Here is a 17,951-nt window from a genome sequence, read left to right on the forward strand (position 1 = left end):
TGGGAATCAGAATTCTCAGAGTCATCAGTCTGCAAAGCCCATCGTGCTATCTGTGTGAGGGAAACAGATGCTACTGGGGTAACTTCTGTTGTTTCCACCTGTGGGCTTGAACACAGAGCAGGAAGGCAGCCTGTAGCAGCCCTTTTCCTTCCATTTGGGATTTTGTTCCGAGAGGAGAGGAGGAAACCTGAATGTCCTCTCAGCTAACACAGGAGGCTAAGACATGAGTAGTGGGGAGGTAGAAGTGAATTAAAGCAGAAGATATGACTCCAGACAAGGACAGTTAAACTGCTGTCAGAACCTAAGTTATTTTTTTTTTATCTAAAATAAGATAAGGAAGGTGGAAAAGAGCAGGAGAGGGAGAGGGCTAGGACCTGCTGAATATTTTCCAAACAAATTTTCCCATCAGAGGAAAACTGGGGTTTTGACTCTGCAGGAATGTGTTGATTTCTCCACAATTTTTTTTAGGAAAAACTTGACAGAATTAAAAATGTTTTTCTGTTTCTGCATTATAACGTTAAAATGTAGAAAACCAATAATTAAGGTGTCAGTTGACATGTCACAACATATGATGTAATTTCTCAAGCAGTTCTGAATTTCAGTCCTTCATTCTGACTTGGACAGAAAAGCAGCAAGCTTTTTTGAACAAATACACTTTCAACAACATAAAATGCAGCCTCCACCCAGTTTGAGACAGAGCCAGTGGCTGTAGGGTGACCTGGCAAAATCTAGTGGAGAAGGAAAGACAAGGAGAAGAAAGGAAAAAGCTCATGTTGCAGCCAGGCGAGTTTTTGCCTTTACCCACAAATTAACGTGCAAGCTCTTGTTCCCCTGATCTACCTGCAGAGTCCTTACCTGCTGCTGAAGGGTCCTCTCCACTTACTGCTGCCACCACTTGTCTCTCTAAAAAGTCTTATATCAAAGGACATCTGTTCTCAAAGTTAGTTACCTTTTGATATCTGATCATTATATTGTTAAGAACTGTGTAAGAGAGAGTTTAAAGGTGCTGAAGTATTTTGCGTAACCTGCATGAAGAAACGTTGCATTGCCCTGGCACACCGTACATCAAATTTCTGGGTGTAACCATTTGAGATATACTTTAATTTAGATGCCTTTGAGAAATGAGATGAAATATCCTTCACTAACCTTCTCCCAGTGCATTTCTGGAGAGAGACTCAGTCCCTTTCTTGCTGGAGGGGGCATTTAGTTAAGATCCAATGTCTAATTCAATGAGCTCCTTCTGGAGGAAGCCTCTGCCATCTCCTACAACAGGGGTAGTTCTGCAGCTGCTTTCATAAACCCTCACCAAGAAAATCACTGAAGGCAAGGCAGAGATGGAGACCTTTTCCAGTTGTTCTCAAAAGGTGGAGGAGGCTCCCAGGCCCCTCTCAACAGACAGCAGCTGAGGGTTAGCATGTGTGTGCATGCACACATGAGCACAGGAAAGCTTGTTGGTTGTGAAACTGAAGAAAGTGGCTGACTAGAAGAGGAAATTCTCACCCTCTTCTTTTATATACAACATCGTTGTTGTTTGTAACTCACGCAAGGAAGAATAGAAACCACCTCTTGTTCTGGGTCATCTTATGGTCTGTGCTTTTTCCCTCTTAGAAGGATATCTTGAAGAGTGTTGCATCAGGCATTTCAGCCTTTAAATAACTCATACTTGCTGTCGGTGCCATGTGTTCATGGCACCTTTCCAGTGTCGTGCAGCACCACTGACTTCGCCACGTTAAAAACTGTTTTGCCTCTTTCCCTACCCAGTAAGCGAGGCTGATTGCTACGTGTCGTTGTGGCTGCCAACTGCAACATGTGAAAGGTCCCGCACTAAAACTGTGAGAAACTCCAACAATCCGGTGTGGAACGAAACCTTCTACTTCAGGATCCAGAGTCAGGTCAAGGTAAGGAGCCCAAGTTGTCTGCTTGAAGCAGGCTGAAAATTTTGTGTACGGTGGGTCCTACCTACCTCCTGAGCTGTGCTCAGGAATTGTTTAAGAGATGGCACGTGATAACGGACTGCTCAAGTTGTTTAACAGCAGAGATGACTGAGTTCCCGTGCCTGTTCGATGGTGCTGTTTAGGAGGGCCAGAAACTGAGCTCAGTATTGAAGTTTTAGGGAAACTAGAGACTCGTATGAATCAGTGCAAGATGGATACAGAATTTGGGAGTTAACTAAGCTGTTATGTAGGTATAGTCAATGTATTACTCATGTCACAGCAATTAAACTGAACTAGGGAAGAATGAATATTCTATTTACAGTATGTTTTTCCAAAGGAGGATGATAGTTAATTTCTCCACTTTTCCTCTCAAGCGTATCCCCAGCACTCCTTCTTCCCTAGAGCTAATGATGTCCAGACTGTAGAAACTATAAAAAACCCTTCTCCCTCTTTTTCCAGAATGTGCTGGAGCTGACAGTATATGATGAGGATTTTGCTACTCCAGATGACCACCTTCTCTGTGCCCTCTTCGATACCGCCAAACTTCCAATTGAAAGAACTGTGCTCCTGTATTTTAAGCCGAGCCCAAAGGTGAGAGCAAAAAATAAAGCAACTAAGAAACCAGTGGAGAGTTATACAACACTTTCAAAATCTTGGGGTGAGCTTTCTGAATCCGCCATGGATGACTTATCCTGGTAATGGGTACATGAATTCCCCTTCAAAGTATAAACACAAAAAATGTGGTAAAAAATCTGGATTTGAGAGCCTGAGCCCCTCCTCCCAGTATTTTTATAAATTATTAGAGAACATATAACTGAAACAGTGCGGTAGGTAGGGGAGGGATCTGACTGTGAGCTATCTCTGAGCAACACCAAGGCTGCACAACTGTTGCAGAATGAATAATCTGTAAATTTTCTTTTTTCATGTAATTCATAGCCACCACCCCCTGCCCCTTTGATTGTATCTACTTTCACCCCAAAGGCAAAGCTGAAGTTACCCCTGTGTGTATCCCAGCACTGTCCTCTGCAGTGATACCTCATCTAAGGCTAAGCCTGCTGACTCGTCTATTTGAATTAGCACGGTTTTGGAGTTCTGAATGACTGATTTACTCTGTTTCTCAGTTTCCCATTTATAAAATGGGAAAAAAAGTCTTGATTTCCTTTGAGATCTATGGATGAGATCAGCGAAATATCTCGCATGCAACTTCTTGCTACCATGGGCAGATTGCTTCTGGTACCCAAACTAGGTCACTCACAACTAGCGCATACATATCAACACTGCCTTACGGTGGGGGTTGCATAACTGTAACTCTGAATCACTCTGAATAATACCAGTCTCTGTTTATTATGTTAAAGTGATGGGTGGAAAGTATCTTAACTTCCAAGCTAATAGCAAGTCATGGCAGGACGGTGCCAGGAATAGTTAGGAGAAAAAGGTAGAATTCAGCAGACAAAGTAAGTTGCAAATTGTCTTTCTGCAGCAGCTTCACAAAAAGAGATAAAAGTACAGGTTGTTTTGATGACACCTCGAATAAGGAAGGAGGTGAGGAAGAAATTGTTAAACTATCTGGTTTGAAATGTTGTTTCAGACCTTCCAGTTGGAAATATTTATCACAGGCTGTGCATTGCAACTAATTACTTCAATATTGCATACCAGGGGCCTGGGTTTAGACAAGGGAGAAAGCATTATGTAGCTACTTCATTTAATTTCTTGTTCTTGCTTTCAGGCCAAGGAGGAGCTAGAGGTTGAATTCAAATTGGAGGCCGCGTAAGTGATATACAGGTTATTTAAAAAATGCAAAAATTATTAAATGCTAAAACAAAGAAATAGCATTAGAAGTCATGCTTTGTGGGTTTTCTGTAAAAAAGCGCCAAACATCTACATCATTACTGCAGTCTCAGACACACGGCTGATCCCTCCAGTCAGCTTGTTCTGTAGTTCAGTTGCTTTCAAAGACACACCTCCCGGCATTGTCTTTTCTATCCACAATGTTGGATTTGTCAACCTGGGGACATTTCAGAAGGCTTTCTGAGTGTGTGTGCATGCGCTTGCGTGCATGCACTTCTATCAAGCTTTCCATGCCTGTTTCAGCTTATGCAATGGAGAGACTTCTAATGTTGAACCATCCTGGTTAGGTTTCCAGTGTATCTCTGACTCCTTAGATTTTTCCCTTGCAGCACTGTTTTGGTCCTAGTAATTCTGTTTTATTTCTGCCCAACACAATGACAATGTGTTGGAAGCTCTAGTGCAAGGCTTTTCCTCCAGCATGGTCAGCCTGCCATCCATATCAATCAGTATTTTTGTCTCTGTGTTGCCACAAGGTAACTAAGGCATGGCAGAAATAAAGTGACCAGGCTAAGGTCAGCCCTCGTACTAGTGGGGAGCCAAGTCACTCCACACCGTCAGCTGACTTCACCTGAATGATGTGGAAAGCTTTTTTTTTCCCCTTGTAATTGGTACCCATTGCCCTGTGCCCCTTTGATTGTATTTGCATACCAGCAAATACATAGAAATGGGCTTCCCCATGGGAGTATGCTGGCATAGTAGCATGTTACCACTGAAATACATGTACTTTACATGTTATAGTGAGGAGAAGAATTTGACTGCCTAACCGCAGATTCCATTTTAGATGGTCATGAGATTACACTGCAAAAAACGTAGCCATGATACACATTGCTCAGTTTGGTACAGACGCAAGTCCCCTCAGAGCAGTGCTCAGTCCAAGCAAGCATAGAAAGGAGCTTGTTACATACCTACTGAGGTCCCTCTGGCCGTCATTCTTCTAAATGGGGAGAAAGGGCAACACCCTGGGCAAGGATGAGGGGGCATTTGTTTGATGTAAAAAATCCATGTTTTTCATTTTGTTTCCCAGTTCTGGTCCTCATGAAGCCATTGCTAGCAATGGAGTCCTGGTGGTATGTGTCTTTTTCCCAATAAATTTTCTATAATTGTTTCCTTACTATAAAGGGGAAGGGAGGGTGGGGATTAGAGAAGTCACCAGGCCAGTTCTTTCTTTTTCTTCCCTCCTTCCTATTTATATACTTTGAGAATGGGATATTTTATTGCCCTGTTCATTGGTGATATCCCATTATTTCCCATTTGTCCAACATTTTGACACACGCACACACACACACACAGAGCTTTCCTCTGGTACCAGTACTCCTTCAAAAAATTTACTGCTGTCTATCAAAGCACAATGGTAAAAAGACTGTGAAGCCACTTGCTGATAACATACCCAGCCCTTTCCTCCTCTGGGGGATGAGCCATGCCTGGTGGGTATGCTCACCACTAAGTATTGACCTATTGTGATTACATTATGTGAAAGAAGAGTGAGTGCCATAAAAAAACCCAACCCAAAATGTTAGTAGCAATGCTTCTTCAGAAAACTCTACTGCTGACTCTTGATCTCTCAGCAACATATCTTTCATTTATGTTTTATCCAGTTTAACTCTTTGTATCTATGCTACTATCCTGAAAATGCTCCTGATTTTCTTCCTTTGCATCTTCCTCTTACCATGCCCAGTCATATGTCATTGTCACTGGAGATTGCTTTACAAGTCCCTCCAAAGCTTTTCCTTTTTCTTAGTCAGTGGCTGCTGGGCAAAAGCCCAGAAATGCCGGGGAATTAAGCACTTCAGGTAACGAGACATGTCCAAAAGCTGAGTGATTCACAGTACCTGTAACAAGGTTGGGATGTGACGATCTTTCTCACAGATTCCTGTTCTCCAACTTTTACAGTGTCGTGAACTTTGCTGCTTGGAAGTTGAAGTGGCCGAGAAGATGCAGCAAAAATCAAGTAAGGTTATTACTTTGTTATCTGTTTACCAATAATTGCTTGATTACTGAGGAGAGGATGCCCCTTTCATATAGTGTATTAGTGGAATAAATAGTATTTACAGAATTCAGTGCAGCTAACACCAGGTAAACACATTAGGTTGTTATAGACTTCAATGACTGCATCTCCTACTCCCTTAGGTATATGTAAATAAGGTCTATTAGACCTGCAGTAAAGTTGAAATCCCAGTTCTATATAACAGCGAGAACATCCAGAGTCCCCTTCCTATGAAAATAGCATCTGCTTTTCTCCTTTCCCTTAGCTGCCAGCACTCCCTTCGGAGCGCTTTCCACTAGACAAAGCTGTGGTCCAAGCTCTAGAGCTCTGCTACCTGCACCCCACTTTCAATCAAGCCAGCACAATTCTCCAGCTAGATCATAGTGACATTTCTCACGACCTTTGTTTTGTTTTTTTAGAGAAAGAGCTTTCCCTCACTGTGAAGGGCTCCTTTGAGGGGACTCAGGATATCACGCTGGGCCCCGACGGAGTGGCCAGCCCATCAGGTCCCACCAAGTTCCACTACATCAAGTACGCGGAGCCAACGCTGGATGTCATGTTGCCAAAGAAGAGGCGCTACCACCCTGTATGTTGGAAGTGGCCTTAATGATGGACTGGCCATGAGTGCCTCTCTAGAAAGTGGGAGGAGGGGGAGAGGGTAAACCCATTACTGTTTTTGTCCTAAAGCATGTTGTTTTCCCAGTGGACCTGTAAGTACACTACAGAGACGGGCTCCCCAGTCGTGATGCTGAATTCTCTGCCCATGGGAAGGAAAACAACCATTGCAGAGGTGAGCATCACTTCCAGCTGTTAGTAATAAAAGGTCACTCAAGTAGAAACCATCCCCCATAGTATTGTCCCAGATGGCTGCTAAGAGGGTCAGAAATGTTCTGATTTTTTCTCAGACCTTGAATAAACAGGAGCTTTGTTTCTCCAGCTGTTTTCTCCCCAGAAGCAGGTTGTCCCTCCATTAGTCTCCATTATGAGCCAACAGTGGATACAGAGACCAACAAGAATGTCAGAAAATACGATGATTCTTTCAGTACATCTCTCCCTGTTTACCCAAAGACTCCCTGACCCCTCCTTTGCTTAGGGTCCAAACTGAAAGTTGCTCCTTGGACACAAGCTAGGAAAAAGTCAATAAACTTGCGCTTAGTAAACCATGTGCTTCAAAGGACGATATATTAAAATATATTGAAAATATTAGACATAATGTATGGATTTTAAAGAATGTAATGAGAATATTGCTTGAAATAGATGTATGTACTCTATAATTTTGAATGAAATTAATAGAAAAAATGGTCCTTACTATAAAAAAAAAGTGTTTCTGCTAAGAAACATCTACAGATGTCCAGAATATTAGGGAAGCTCTTGCCCAAATATTAGTTGTTATGTTGTGAAGAAGTAGGAGAACATCAGATTTCAGGGCCATTAAAACATCCTCTGAGAACAGAGCACTTTTTGTCAGTTATTATGAAGGTTGCAATAATGATTTTAAGACAGGATGAAGTCTTGGCAGAAGCAAATGCAGACTTGCAGTTTTTTCACTACGAGACTGTGGCCAGGATGTCAAAGATCTGCAGTGTATTAGAGCATATATAATGGGAAACATACAAAAAACGGTATTTCAGGATGCTGCAGAAAGCTTGTGAATAACATGGGAAATGGGACCTACTGCATGAGTCTCATGAACCTCCTATACCAAGATCATTAATGGTTTCTGCAGCCTGGAAGCATTTGGGATCTGTGGGTAGGGATGTTCCACTAAGAATAAGTGAATGCTTTTGGAAATATATGCCGAAATCTCAGACATTTAACTTTGTGATTGCCAGACCTTGCTGGGGTTTAAATCAAGCTCTGACCCAAGACAGAAAGGGAAAAAATAAAAAAATTACAGTACACATTCTTGTTTTCCAGGAGAAAAGATTTGACTTGAATGTGAGAGCACAAAGCTGGTAAGAGATCTTCTTCTATTCCTAAAGACTTGGGTTATTGATTTTGATATTGTTTTAGCCACATGGAAATGACACAAGCAGGCATTCTCAGTCTAAAAACTAGAACGTCCTTTTATTAAAACATAAAATACATGCACAGTTTATTATACATAATTAGCCTTAGGAAGGTTTGGCTTTAATCAATAAATGTTGATAAACATTTATTTATTTTAGCATTATCCCTTCCCTTCTGACCACAGAATACTATTTTTGATCAATGTCATTCTCTGAAATTCACAAAAAGAACAAAGCTGACTAAAAAACCCAGAATAGACAGGAGTCAACATCAAACTTGATCAGAAATTATGAACATTTTTTTTTCTTAACTGTCAATATTCAGTAGCAATAAACCTTGGATTCTGTTAAGACCAGTTATAATGTATATTGAGTAGAAACTAAGGTAGACAATGTGGCTAGTGATTTGACATCCGTAGACTTGTTCATTAATACTCGTCAGTAAACATGATTCATGTTATCCATAGTTATACGTAACACACAGAACTGGGCAAACTGATCTTTTTTTGTGTGTGTCTGACTAGGAAATAAACAGGAAAAATAACTTAATTTTGAATTCAGGCAGAGTTTTCTGTCATTCATTTCAGAAAGGCAAGTGATCAGTGACAACAGGGAAACCAGCATTATTCCAGGACAGGAAAAATGCTTCCTGCTTATTTATTTTACTTTCAGAGAACTTTAAAAGCAGTTTGTTTGCATCTTGATTTACAATAGAAACTGGCTTTTGCAGCTCCATCTAAGTTAATTCCCTTTGTGTGTCTTCATTTACAAATACAGTTGTAATAATATGGCTGATTTTATCAAAATCTGATGGTAGAGAAATCTCATAAATATGTTTCACTACTACTTTCATTGAAATTATGGACTCAGTAGAAGTGAGAGTTTCTGTCACTGAAAGAACAAGCAAAACCCTGCCATTTTACAATGCCTGGCCAGGGCTAGCTGGCTAGCCAGGGAGTCCACAGGCAGCTCTGGCCTGAAGACACCATGCCAGATCTCTTGCCCATTGATGCCTTGCAGGCGCAGGGCAGGAGGAGACAGGAGGGAGGTTAGTGAGCAGAAGAGCACAAATGCCCAGGGAAATAAGCCACACCAGTGGATTTTTAAGGAATGACTTACTAAATTTCAAAATTGATGCAAATGAAATCTTCCTCTGAGGAATATTATGCTTTACAAATTTTGAGTCAAGGTTGACGTGAACAACAACGGCCAGCGTTGACCCCTGAGACAGCTCGTGCAAGTGCAGACAGACCAGAGCAGCAGGGGTGAAATCCTGCCCCACTAAACTCAGTGACCCGTCTCCATCTATCCAGGGGCTGGATGTCATCGAGGTCATCTCTCAGCGAGCAGGGTTACGGGGCCACCGGCGGCTGGCAGGCGGGTGGGTGGGTTCCCCCCCAGCGATGCTCACCGCCAGAGGGGGATGTATTCCCACTCGAGTTGCTCAAAACGAGACTTTTCCTTCACGTTGGAAATGCCAACGTTTGAAAATTGGGTTTTATTTTAGATTTAGAATGAGAAAATATCCCGTGAAATGGCAATCAATACGCACACCTTTGACCATTTGCACAAATTTTCTGAACTTGTAACTCTTTTAGTTTTAGAATATTCATTTAAATATTTTGTTTCATTTGTAAATACTGTACATTGTTTCTTCATCAATTAGTAATAACGGGATATAATGCCACTGGTTAAGCTTACTAACCGAAATAAGTTTTCTTACTTTTAAAAATAATTAGAATACTCTCTCTTGCTCCTGTCACATTGCATCACCCTGTTTGACAGGAAGGGTGCTGTAGATTATCTTTGACTGAAGTCCTAAGATTGATATGGGTGTGTTAATATGTAAAATATGTGCCTGTTTTTATCTTAGTAAGTGTTCGTGCCACCAAGACCTGGACATGCGCTTTGGGTTTGACTTATGTTCAGAGGAGATGGCTTTCCTGGGGAAAAGGAAGAGATATGTAGCAAGTGCCCTGAAAAGTGTTTTTCACCTACAACAGGATCTGCAGGATTATGAAGTACGTGTGTGTTGGGGGGGTGTAGATCATGATTTTCTAGTGCCTTCATGTACTCTCCTGGATGAGTGGTCAGCAAAATGGGCCACACGTATCTGTTGTGCGGGTACAAGCTTGTCCATGTGTCTTAAGTACATTTCCTTCTGTATCAGGAATACTGTGGCCAGCAGGAGTAGGGAGGTGATCGTGCCCCTGTACTCGGTGCTGGTGAGGCCGCACCTCGAATACTGTGTTCAGTTTTGGGCCCCTCACTACAAGAAAGACATTGAGGTGCTGGAGCATGTCCAGAGAAGGGCGACGAAGCTGGTGAGGGGTCTGGAGCACAAGTCCTATGAGGAGCAGCTGAGGGAGCTGGGGTTGTTCAGTCTGGAGAAGAGGAGGCTGAGGGGAGACCTCATCGCTCTCTACAACTACCTGAAGGGGGGTTGCAGAGAGGTGGGTGTTGGTCTCTTCTCCCAAGTGAGAAGCGACAGGACAAGAGGAAATGGCCTGAAGTTGCACCAGGGGAGGTTTAGGCTGGATATTAGGAAAAATTTCTTTACAGAGAGAGTGGTGAAGCATTGGACCAGGCTGCCCAGGGAGGGGTGCAGTCACCATCACTGGAGGTGTTCAAGGAATGTGTGGACGTGGCATTGCGGGACATGGTTTAGTGGGGATGGTGGTGTTGGGTTGATGGTTTGACTTGATGATCTTACAGGTCCTTTCCAACCTTAGTGATTCTGTGATTCTGCTGCCAAGGTTTGTTATTGCACGAAACACTAGTTGCAGTAATTGCATCCTTCATGACTGTCAATTTGGAATTTGTCAGATTTGAGGTGTGTTCATCCCTGCCATGTTATGCTGTAACTGGTTTGGTTCAGAAATACTGTGTGCATATCAAATATGTTACATAGCAAAGATTTCTTCCCTTGTTCAAACATCATCATTTTGTGAGAGTTTAGGCTAAACATCTCTGAGCGCTTCTTATATCTTCCCTTTCTTGCAGTTTTGAAATTCCTTAAAATAAATATAATTTATTTTAAAGTAACTTCATGATACTGAAGAATAACAGCATTGATGAGAATAGCTTAACAACACTGGCTGTGAATCAGGTGTATTTCTTCATGGGGCTAGCATGTGGATTTTCATACAGTAGTAGTAGATGTGTGAAATAAGAAAAAAGTGGGAAATGTAGAGAAAATACATTGTTGCCTCCACACAAGGGTTTCTTCTTGTTCATCTGTGCCCCTATTTGCCCTAGAGATGGGCAAGAACCCAGGTTTGGGTTAATCTCTGAACCCATGTTTATCCAAAGGGAAGCAGCAGTAGCAGCCATTGCTTGGTTTTGGAGCCTTTCCTTCTGAAAAGGGACCCGGGCTCTGAGATCATGACCTGGTTGGGTGTGGTGGCCAGACTGCGTTGCAGTCTGGGATGCCATGTTGAACGCTGTCAGTGTGAATGTCCCATCCGCCTCTGCCCAACAGGTCCCCGTTGTGGCTATCATCACGACAGGTGGAGGACTGAAGTCAATGACAGGACTATACGGCAGCCTCATGGGACTCAAGAAATTAAATCTCCTGGACTGTGTAACATACATCAGCGGGCTGTCCGGCACCACGTGGTAAGCCAGCTTGTGCAGGAGGCTTGACCAGGCCTTTTGAGGGTGACACTGCTGCAGAGAGGAGCTTCTGAAAGCAGAAAAGATCAGGAGATTTTCTTCAAACATCGTAGAAACAAGTTGTTTCTCAGTAGCAGGTCATTAAATATTAGCTTGATCTGATGCACTGATGTTTTATCAGCAGTTCTTTACTGTGCTTTTCAACTGCACGTTTGCAACAGTTAAATATGTATATGACAATTACACTTGTCAGAATGGTTTCTAAGTAGTTACTGTGGATGCAACTGTGGATGCCCATAGCATCATGCCTCTTCCTTTCTCCACTGACGTCCCAGTTGTTGTTCCCAGTAACTTCTGAGACTGGCTCTGCTTTCTAACTGGTCACGCAAAGAAAAACTGCAGAACAGTGCACACTCACCCCTGCAACTTGTCAGTTTAGGAAAGGACTAAGTTCCCCTGGGCAGCATTATTCCCTGCTCACAGGACCTACAACTGCCCAACATCTGATGATCACACATAGGGAAAATAGTCAATGGCATTAAGATAAAGCACAGTGATACCATAAGATTAATGCTAAGTGATACAAAGCCAAGAGACAGCAGCTGGTGTCAACTGATTTATGGCTCTAGAAAACAAGAAAAGAAAATGTATTACAATTTTCTGCCTAATTTGTGCTTCAGAAATCTACCTATGTTCATACATGTCAATTTTATCCCTTAAGCTGCTGCCAGTTCTGTTTAAAAAAAAAAAGTCAAGAACATAAAAAAAATACCTTATCCTTCAGGGCCATCTTTAAAACAGTCATAGAAACTCTGGAGTGTTCGTTCTGCTGGATGGAACAGCAAAGCCAGAGTATGTATGAGCAGAAGTGAATCCCTAAATATAACCTCTCTCCCCAAAGGCACAAAATTTCAAGTCTTTTTTTGCTCCTTTTGACTTTGGCTGTCTGTATGATCTTTCTCCAGGACCATGGCCAATTTATACAGAGATGCCTACTGGTCGCAGAAGGACCTAGACTCACATATTGGTGAAGCCCAGAAACAAGCAACCAAATGCAAGATGGGCTGTTTCTCTATGGATCGCATGAAGTACTACAACAAGCAGCTTTGTCAGCGGAAAGAAGAGGGATACAGGACATCGTTTATAGATCTTTGGGGGCTCATGATTGAGTACTTACTGAATGATGGGGTATGACGTATATTCCATTTCTTAGAGAACCATATATTTTTCTCTTAGTGAATGGAGAGGAAACTAGCCCATAATTTCAGGGAACGTACCTCAAAACAGAGTGGGGTTTGCCATGTCAACAAACTCTCAGATTTTATTATTTCCTTTAATAGACTGCCTAGGGAGAAATGCATCCTGTATGTTAATGAATTAGGTTGTGAATGCAGCCATTTGAACTCTGGCTGGCATTTAAATGGAAGTAGAGGCAATCTCAGGCAGTCTGCTTAAGATGCAGATTACGCGTGCAAAAAGAGTTCAAGATGCAACACAGAGTAATCTCAACAGTGTGAAAACTACCTGAAGTAAGCATGAAACAGCTAGAATGCTTGGTGATTTGCATCCACTGGCGGGTAACTTGATCTGCAGGTAGCCTGGAGGCAAGTGCATATTTTACTTTTGCTGAGAAGGACTGCTCAGAGAGCAGCTGGTTTAAGTGATAGTAATTTTTACAAGCAGTAACAAATTTTCTTTTCTATTATTTGAAGTGGGTTTCTACCCCTACAGTACAGCAGTCCACTCCCTTTTCTCTTCAGCTGAACCACAGTTCAAGGATGTGTCCTTTGGCACTTGGGAAGTGGGAAGGGATGAGTGGTTGAGGATTGAACAGAAGTGTCCTCCAGTGGGGGCAGAAATGCTGCAGTCATTCAGCCATTCATTTGGTTTTATTTATTTATTTTTCTGTAAGTATATATAGAGTACTATATATATGTAAACAGAAAATAAATACATACAGAGGAATACTATATATTAAACAAAGGTATAAGCTGAACAGCTGCCTCTCTTTTAATCTCAGCTAGATGAGGTCCCCCTCAGAATCTAGCCAAGCATCTTTCCCTTTGAGCAGTGCTGACTATTGCTATGTAACCATTAACCTCTCTCTAATCTGCCAGAACTAGCTGCTCTTAAATTTGTCAGCAGTTCATGAGATTTTATGCTTTTTACAAACCTCTTCAATGAGAATATGCTTTTCCAGAAAAGAAGCTGGGAGGGATGCAAATAATTTGCCAAATTCCAGTCCCCTTGCAAGGCTAGTTGATGGTTGGACTTGATGATCTTACAGGTCTTTTCCAACCTTAGTGATTCTGTGATTCTGTGTGATTCTGTGATAGCTGTTGTGTACTATGAAAGGAAATTCAATGCCGACATGCTCAAGGGCTTCCTTCAGCCCCAGGAGAGCAAGGACTGCTGACTATGCTCCTCATCCTAACGGGCAGCTTGTCCCTTCTCCCACTTGTCAGGGCAGTACTTTCTAGTACGTGCAGACATGTATGCAGAAGTAGTTTTGCCTCTTTTCGTCTTTTTGTGAACCCGTGCACAAAGTCAGGCCGGACCCTGGGAGACTGGTCTGTCACGGGCGGGGGGGTGCCTGCAGTGCTGTGTGCCATGGGGCTGCCACGGCACCTCCTGCGTGCTGGGGGCAGAGCCACCCGGCTCCTCCAGCGCTGGGGTCATCATATTCACCCTGCATCGTTTCCATCTCTTCTCACGTAACGGTTTCTCTTCAAAACCAGAAAGACCCCCACAAACTTTCGGAGCAGCAAGAAGCACTGTGTGACGGCCAGAACCCACTGCCCATCTATGTGTCCGTCAGTGTCCGGGACAACTACAGCACCAATGATTTCAAAGGTAAGGATGATGTTTCAGATCCCGTGGGACTAAAACTGGCAACTGAATTCCTGTGATTCGCTATTCTCTGCTTGGTAGCACTTGGAGAAAACAGTCCTGGTGTGTTAGTTGCTTTTTGGAGAAATAACCATCACCTCCATGCCTTATAATTTTAATACAAGAGCTTTCTGAGATCAGCATTTCACTGTCTAGACACACACAGTTGAAATCCTGCCAGAAAGGCCATTTTTGAAATATTATCTGATCCACCTAGAATAAGAATTGTTGGAATTGTCTGAGAATTAAATACTGCTTTTTGTCAATGCCCAGTTATAGTTTCAATATGAAGAAAGACCACATAGTTATGACAAAGTTTCGGAAAGCATCCAACCTACTCCCAACTGAATCTTTTGCTTTGCTCCTTGTTTTGGTTATTTTTTTCTATGAGGAGAAGCAGCTGGAGGAGGAGAAGAGGCGGTGAAGAAATTCAGATCAAATTTTTTATGGTTGAGGTGAAAAAATGAACCACTTCCGAATGAAAAGGAAATTATAGTCCATGACCTTTCTGTCCCAGACTTTGCTCATACTGCAGTTATATCAGACAACTGCACTTCACTTGGAGAGGATATTCAAGAAAGTCAAGGGCTAGTTCTGTCTGCCTTAGTACCACACATAAAAAGTGTAATTGGCCTCTTACGAAAACCTCATTTCTGAAGAGCTGAGTACCTGTCTTTGTCCATAACCAAATTATTAAAGGGAAGTTAAATTACCTGTATTGATAACAGTGGAAGTGCTTTCACCTAGCAGTGGCGTATTGCAAGGGCAGAGCGAAACCTCGTGCACGCCGGAGAACCCTGGACCGGTACATGCCCATGGGGTGTGTAAGAGCTGGAGTCTTGCCGTGCTGCCGGCATGTGCCTTGTGCCACCGGCAGCACCACCGCGAGCAGCGTAACTGCTCCGGCGTCCCCATCCTCACTGCCTGAGCTCAGCCGCCTGACCCTGCAGGTGGTCATTTATAAGCAAGGCTTTGCAAAGGCAGCGTAGCGAACAGAAGTCAGACCAACATATGCCCTAGCTGCCGCTCTCCCCACACCCGGCTGAGAGCCCTCTAAGTGTCCCATTGTGGCTGTATTGCAGAGTGGGTGGAGTTCACCCCCTACGAGGTGGGACTTCTGAAGTACGGCGCGTTCGTTCGCACAGAGCATTTTGGAAGCGAGTTCTTCATGGGGCGCTTGTTAAAAAAACTCCCCGAATCCCGGATCTGCTACCTTCAAGGTGATGTATTGCATTGTTCTGGCTCAGAGGTGCTTTGGAGAGGTGCAACGCTGTTAACCAGAGGGTGGATATTTCTGGTTTAACATACTGAATGCTGCTATGATATCGCCTGCCGGGAAATGGGGGGGTGTGGTAGTTTGTCCAAAAAAATACAGTAAAATTCCCACATCTTTTCTCACTTTCTTGTCATGTCTTGGTAGGCACAAACTTTTCAACATTGTGTCTAATAGATGGAATAGATAAAGCTCCTTAAATCTTTCATTGTAAGGAATAGTTCCCACTTCTGTGGTTATTCTTCTGATTCCTCTCTGAATGCACTCCAGCTTATGAAAATTTTGAGACAGGAGGAAACCTGCAGCTGTGCTTCCACTGCGAGGTTTAACTTCAACTCCATGTAGACACTCCCACCTACTAAAGATGCAGGCTGCCCAAGACGAAAAATGAGACTAGAAGTGAAGGGTCTCTGAATCTCTCTCTCTGGTCAGTCCCTGACTTGTCCTGATGGGTTGTGATAAAAGTAATAATACTCCTCTACTAAGGAGTCAGAATCACTGGCAGGTGAACACAGAGCAGTGCAAGTTCAGTTTCAGTCATCTCTTCTCACACTCATGCTGTTTAGAAGCTCCTTGGTCTCAGTAAACATGTTGTGATACAAAATAGTCCGTAATCCCAAGGAGCATCTTTATAATACTGCCACTTGGGCTGACCCTTTTTACCTGGTCCACTGCTGGGAAATTAATTTTCTACATACTGTGTATGCTGTACTGGTTTCTGTGCCCCACTGAAAATTAAGAAGTCCAACTGTGGTACACTAATTAGAACACATACCTAAATTTACAATAGCAGATGAAATGGCGGCATTGTGTTTTGTCAACAAAGCCACCAGTGCCCCTGTGGGGAGGCAGAGAGGGGCAATCCTGGATGGAGAAAAGAGTGCACAGTGGAGCAGGAGCCCACTGCGTCTGTGAGCTTTTACGTGCTGCAGTGTGAGCTCTTCTCCTACAAACCAACTGGCTGAAGAGCCAGTTCATCCCACTGTGAAACAATTCAGGGAGCCTGAAAGCTGACCAGAGCGTGTGCGGAAAAGAGAAGCTGGAGTCAGGAAGACAGGGATGGAAAGGGTGCTTTTGTGGTATCTCTGTTATCTGAGCTCTTCTTTTGCTTCTTGAGCGACTGCTTTTCTCTCCTTTACTTCTCTCCCATTCTTTTCTCTCTTTACCATGCGGCAGAGCCATGCAGTAGGTTAGGCGCAGAACTAACTGCAGCATGACCTGAACCAATGCCATAGAAAGCTAAGAGGAATTTAACAGCTCAGAAGTTTAGAAATATTTGAATTAAGCCCATTCAAAAAGTAATCCAGGAGGTCAAAATAGAAGGCAAACGGCAGTTTCTTGTTAGAATGTGTCCTTGTGTTCACTAATTCTTTTTACAGGTATGTGGAGCAGTATATTTTCTGTGAACCTGTTACAAATATGGGGACTGTCCCACAGTTCAGAGGACTTCTGGAAGAGATGGACACAAGACAGAATAGAAGAAGTTGGTGAGAAATTATTAAGCCTTTCATTTATGGTCCCTTAGCCTTCTGCATGCCTTTTGGCATCATCCTATCAACCATGTTGAAGCCAGCATCATAGGATCCTCCTAAGAGATAGTGACTTCCCCTCCCACCATAAAGACTAAGAGAAAGAGGGTAATCAGGGAAATGCTGCTGTAATTACTAGACTTACTAAAACCCTACTGATTAAAAGGCTCTGTCCTTAAGAGGGGTCACACGTTTCTCAGGAAGTGTTTTGGCATTGCCCGTTCTCACTCAGCCATACAGAACCAAGAACTAGTGGCAGAGAATAAAGTTATTTTTATTGCCTGTGCAGAGAAAAAAACTGGTTAATCAATATTTCCTGGGTTTTTATTTTATTACTCAGTACAGTAATTACTGTATTGGATTCATCCTGGCACAAAGATAAACGAGGCCCAGAGGGTATTTTCTGAAGCAATACAGGAACCATGGTTTATTGCTAAATCATTGAATATGATAGTAACTATAATTACAGACATCCCGAAAATAAAGAAATACATCTGTGCAATCACGGAAACCACCAAGTCTCTTCTGCTGCACTGTCAGCCACTTGGTCCGGCAAAGCAGGTTGTGATTTCAAGAAACCACACCTTGTGCCATTTCTACTTTTCACCCACATATGCCGCCACGTAGTCACCCTGAAATCCACCTGGGTTTCTAAATATGAATGTGTGCCCCAGGTTTTCCTGGGATGCTCTCATTCTACTGATCAAGCATATGCTACGTAGCCGTGGGTGATTATCAGGTAGAAGATGTCACTGTTGCAATAGACCCCGTGGTGCCCATCTGACTGAGTGGGAGCATATGCTTCAGCCCCATTTTCTCTGTGCTTGCCTCTGTTTCATGATATCTTCCTGTGAGGATACGTAACTTTCT

The 17,951-nt window shown here is 42.9% G+C and overlaps 1 protein-coding gene across 1 annotated transcript in view; it reads left to right on the forward strand.

The window, feature by feature from the left end:
- Nucleotides 1-17,951, forward strand: part of LOC104253439 (cytosolic phospholipase A2 epsilon-like) — a 35,564-nt gene that overhangs the window by 13,337 nt on the left and 4,276 nt on the right. The window contains exons 4-17 of the mRNA XM_059819919.1: nt 1,762-1,898; nt 2,394-2,525; nt 3,661-3,701; nt 4,807-4,849; nt 5,673-5,730; nt 6,186-6,352; nt 6,470-6,556; nt 7,684-7,721; nt 9,649-9,796; nt 11,257-11,393; nt 12,356-12,578; nt 14,129-14,243; nt 15,362-15,499; nt 16,932-17,039. Of these exons, the coding sequence (XP_059675902.1) occupies nt 1,762-1,898; nt 2,394-2,525; nt 3,661-3,701; nt 4,807-4,849; nt 5,673-5,730; nt 6,186-6,352; nt 6,470-6,556; nt 7,684-7,721; nt 9,649-9,796; nt 11,257-11,393; nt 12,356-12,578; nt 14,129-14,243; nt 15,362-15,499; nt 16,932-17,039 (1,572 nt within the window). The remainder of the gene's footprint in view (nt 1-1,761; nt 1,899-2,393; nt 2,526-3,660; nt 3,702-4,806; nt 4,850-5,672; nt 5,731-6,185; nt 6,353-6,469; nt 6,557-7,683; nt 7,722-9,648; nt 9,797-11,256; nt 11,394-12,355; nt 12,579-14,128; nt 14,244-15,361; nt 15,500-16,931; nt 17,040-17,951) is intronic.

This window comes from Gavia stellata, chromosome 7 (genome assembly GCF_030936135.1).
Source record: "Gavia stellata isolate bGavSte3 chromosome 7, bGavSte3.hap2, whole genome shotgun sequence".
In the NCBI taxonomy this organism is placed as follows: domain Eukaryota; kingdom Metazoa; phylum Chordata; class Aves; order Gaviiformes; family Gaviidae; genus Gavia; species Gavia stellata.